The 4,938-nt window shown below is 36.8% G+C and overlaps 1 protein-coding gene across 1 annotated transcript; it reads right to left on the bottom strand.

Moving 5' to 3' along the window:
• Positions 1-986: 986 nt before the first annotated feature.
• On the bottom strand, positions 987-3,705 carry LOC145091339 (beta-fructofuranosidase, soluble isoenzyme I-like). Its single transcript, XM_079029038.1, has 5 exons — positions 3,277-3,705; positions 3,091-3,099; positions 2,116-2,972; positions 1,871-2,032; positions 987-1,722 (listed from the first exon to the last, which is right to left on the bottom strand). The coding sequence occupies exons 1-5, from the start codon at positions 3,686-3,688 to the stop codon at positions 1,222-1,224; spliced, it is 1,941 nt and encodes a 646-aa protein (XP_078885164.1). The 5' UTR covers positions 3,689-3,705; the 3' UTR covers positions 987-1,221.
• Positions 3,706-4,938: the final 1,233 nt, after the last annotated feature.

Raw genomic sequence — 4,938 nt, 5'->3', positions numbered from 1 at the left:
TGTTCTTGAAACAAAAAAAAACCACGAAGATGAAGGGTCTATTCCTAAGTACAAACACAAACACATACACGTGCACAATTGTAAGAATCATTTTATGATTTTTCTTCCCTAGATCGACATTTTGCAGAAATCGTTTTTCTTGTTCTTTATTTCCATAAATAAAATGAACCCAAAAAATCGTTCGAACCCAGAAATCGTTAAACCCCTTAAATCAATGAACATATAACTTTTTGAAACGTGAATTTGTTGTTGCATTCCAGGTTGAAGTTGAATATTCATTTTCTAGTTGATTTTCGACTTCTAAACTTGGTTTTTGATTTTTGGTTGAGTAGTAGCGATCAAGAGGGGACCTTTATCAGATCTACACTTCATTGTCTCAAATCCATAACCCACCATCTTCTCTGGTTTTTGCTCCACCATCAAACAATTTTGCTGGTTTCAAAGAGCTTTGATTTTTGCAGGTTTTTTTAGGACTTGTGTTTGATTTGATGTTAGGGTTTTACTTTGTTTTCTGTTTTAGAGGCAAACGATGGTGCCTATCATAGATGGTTGCCTATGGTAAAGGATGATGGTTGTCGGAGATGTTTCCTAGTGATGCAGGTCGAAGTGATGTAGATTGTAGGTGGTGTTGGTGGAGAAGATGAACTTATCGGTGGGGTTAGGAAGTAAAGTTTAAGAGTTTCTGGTAGTGGGCATTATTTTAATTTATTTTATTTTTTTAATTGATATAATATAAATAAATTAAAAGGAAATCAAAAAATAATAGATAAGGGTAAATTTATTTTTAATGTATGATTAACGAAATCAAGGACGAAACTTGCACATTTTAAACATTTCAAAAACGGTCTGACTTAATTTTTGAAAATAAGGAATAAATGTGCATTTAATTTATCACTTATATGAGGGACGATTTGTGTGAGTTACTATTTTCTAAAAGTCAAACCACATCCATAATACATTTAAATTGTTACTAAATAAGGTAGAAGTATAGAAAAATAACCTAAAATTTAAAAATTTTATTTACATAGTATAGTTTACAACACGACTCTTTTTTATGGGGACTTTTTTTTTCCTGTTTTCTTTTTTTTGTTTTTCTCGTATAAAAACAAGATACCGAAATGATCATCACAAACAAAAGGAATTGAGAGATTTGTTTTCCCACTCTTGAACGACTATAAACAAGTATAGATTATAGAAGAAATAAATAGATTTAACATCTAACTAAACAAACGCATAATTCATTTGCCATACGTTGACTGAAACAGTAACTTTAGTGGCAGTAGCGTTGTTAAACAAGAATAATTGAGCATTGTTGTTGATCGCCTTTGTTGGATAAACACGCGAAGTAATACATGTCCGCCCCTCTTGAGCAAAACTTTCGACTATCGAATGGTCCACCAAAATTCTCATAGACAACTTTTCACCTTTGAGAACTGGGACAATGCTCCCATAAATCGACTTATCGACATCATTAGCATTTGATGACCTCGATTGATCAGCACAAAAAAAGGTTTTAAGATTCCTATCAACTCCTTTTACAACATAGAAATACACAGGAGTGTGTTCAGCTAGACCTTCGTTTGCAAGGACTGAAAAACCGAATGGTCCCAATGTACCTCGTTGTGCGGCTCCATCGCTTTTGGCACAATCATATGAAGTATCCGATCCGTTCAATAGCTCCATTGTCTTCTTATCCACTTCAAATTCAGCCACGATGTCTAGCTGTGTAAAGTTCAATACAAAACCTTATAGTCAATAAATGAATAAATAACCCAATAGTAGTGTTAGTGTGCCATATTAATTAATTAGCTTACTATATTTTAATAAATGTTCAAGGCTCTTACACATAAAAAAAGAACATATTAATTACCTGAGACGCTGAAGGCAAGTTAAGTGGGACGAGTGAGCCAGCTTCTACCACGATATCCTTGAAAGCTGTTAGATTTGTTCGTAATAGGTTGATCTCTTCAACTGGCCATTGGATTATATTGTTTTGAGTTTTCTTATCAAACACAATTGTTCTAGGAACCCCCTGTAAAGAAATAATATAATGAATAAATTTTGAAAGATTTTACGATATGTAAGTTGTAACATTTAATTGTTAGGAAAACGTACCATGAGAGAAGCCCAACCCTTCCTAATGTCGGAGGCTTCGGTGTCTGTCTCTCTAATCCAACTCCACAAAACTCTTCTTTGTTTGTTTTGGTCGAAGAATGTTTTGGAGGCGTAATAGATTCCATAATCGTATCTCAACCCAATGCCGACATCTAATGTAGGACTATCCGGGGTCCATTTTCCTTTGTAGGCATCATAAGTACCGATGGCATAATAGTCATTTCGGTCAGCATCCATGCTGGCTTTGACAACATGTTTCACCCCAATCCCATCTACTGACGTGTCAAGACCATTTTCGCCTAGCTTTGAAATCGGGTAAAAGTCAACGCATTCCCACATACCCGTACCCGGAACAGCATGGAGCAACTCGTCTAAAAGCTCAAAGGTTTTGAAGTCCTCCGTGTCGTAAACCAACGAAATACCGGTTTTATTGATTTTAGAACCGATTGTGAATCGCCATTTTCCGTCTGGAGTCTTCCATGCGGTTGTCGGGTCGCGGAAATCGTCATTATCGATACCGGGTGGTGGGACGAGAACCGGGTTTCCTGGGTATTTGACCCAGTTGATTAAGAGCGGGTCAGATGGGTCGGCCGGATACGCCAGGTTCTGGACCTGGAGGGATTCGTTGGTGGATCCGGTGTAAAGTACGACGAGTTGACCATCGGAAAGGATGGTGGCGGAACCAGTCCAGACACCCTCTTCGTCATACCACTGATCGGTTTCCATGGCGATGGGGAGGTGGCGCCAGTTGATGAGGTCCTTGGAAACGGCGTGGCCCCAAACGATTTTGCCCCACACCGGAGCTTCGGGGTGGTATTGATAGAACAGATGGTACCATCCATTGTAAAAAACCGGAGCTGTAGTAGATTATTTCCGATAAGATTGTCAAAAGAGTGCATTCACTTGAAGTTACAGAATAATAAAAATGAAGGAGAAGTCAAGTTAATGCATAAATATAAAATGGTTGGACTTTACCATTAGGATCTGCAGAGTGAATCGCCATCATCAGGAACAATATTAATGCCAAAGAAAACAAATGAAGTAATTATTAGTTACTAAAAAATTACTATAAATCATTGCTAACCACATTCGTGATGTGTTATTAAACTCTAAAAATAAAACATTTTGTTTGTGTATGTAATTAAGAAAAAATTAATTTACCGTTCATCCAGTTTTTCTTAGGTTGGAAGTGAAAGGCAGTTCTTTGCCAATCCAACATGTCGTTGCTCCATGGATACGAATTGTCTGCACCCAACAATGGATGGAAAGATTTCTCCGATACACCTTTCTCCACCCCACGTGACAAAGGTGTTACTTTTTCCGGCGTCGCCGCCGTGGAAGGCACCGGACTTGTGTTCAAGTTTTTGTTAAGTACAGGCTCCTCTCCGGCGAACAGGAACACTAGAAAGCTAATGGCCAAGAACACAGACAACAGAAAGAGAGCTGTCTTTATGTATGAGCGGATGGTGGGGTCATTTCCGGCTGGTTGTTCACCGTCAGGCAATGGGGCGTAGGAGTAAGGAAGGGCGGAGGAGGTGATTGGGTTTTCAAGATTAGAAAGAGAAGCCTTCATGTGAAATTTTATTGATGCTGAGGTGGATGTGATTTGGATAAAAAAGCTGACTACGATATTTATAGGAAAATTTTAAGGGAGTGAAGATGCATATTTGAAATTTATTAATGCTGAGGTGGAATTTATTGGGTAGACGTGGTTCTCGCAAGATGTCGATAACAGTAGCGTGTTTGCATTTTTTTTCTTTAAAGTTATATCATAATAACGTTTCATCAACTTGTATTTTTGGATTAGCGAAAGAATATTCCGTCTGTTTGCACTACAAAAAAAAATGCCAATTAGTGACGAAAACGAAATGGTCACTAGCAATAGAAAGAGTCGTCACTAAATGAATCAGTGACCAAAAACTTGGTCATCACTTGTCGTCACTATAGGTCCGTCACAAAAACTGATTAGTGACAAAAATAAAAATAATGGTCACTAATTAGTGACTAACATATACTGGTCACTAAATCTATGACGACCAATTTCACCACTAAATGTTGTCACTAATCAAGGAAAGTCGTCACTATTTTATCCAATGAGTGACCATAAAAAGTCGTCACTGTCTTATCCATTTAGTGACTATAATTAGTCATCACTGGTTTATCCAACTAGTGACCACAGAAAGTCGTCACTAGTTTATCCAAATTACTGATTTTTGTTACTATTTCTATTATTTAACCCATTTGATTAACTTTAAAGAAACCTACAATCTACAATGCTGAAATGGCTAAAAACATCATATATTCACCTTAGAACAAAATTAAGACAACAACCACCAAAACAAATTTCCAAAAACAGTAAGTATTCCATATCTAACTACCTTACTCATTTTATAAACTGTACACAAATAATAGTTGTTACAAAAGAATGTGAGTTATTTTACTAGTAAAACCAACAACTCTGACTAGCTTCTTCTTAAGCCTTTTTAACTGACTTTTGCATCTCTTACTGCATACATGCCTGCAAAACAATGACATTGATCATTTAGGTTTGTTCATTTAAAGTGAATGACATTCTTGTCTTTTGCACATGAAAGGGTGAGGGTGGGTGTTATCTGTATTTTTGCTTGATAAGATGCAAATAGAGTGAGTTGTTCTGAAATCATTTCAGCCATTATAACTTCTGGAAATGCAACTTTTTCTAGTATCAGTGAAATCTTTTCTCCTTCATCACCAATATTTTGGTCATCCTCAGTTTGGAAACTTTTAATCCCTCTATGGAACTCAGACATAACACCATCCATGACGCTTGGACATCTACAAAAT

This window comes from Lactuca serriola, chromosome 3, assembly GCF_051521515.1.
Source record: "Lactuca serriola cultivar US96UC23 chromosome 3, Lser_US96UC23_V15, whole genome shotgun sequence".
NCBI lineage: Eukaryota > Viridiplantae > Streptophyta > Magnoliopsida > Asterales > Asteraceae > Lactuca > Lactuca serriola.
This window is presented reverse-complemented; position numbering and strand designations above follow the sequence as displayed.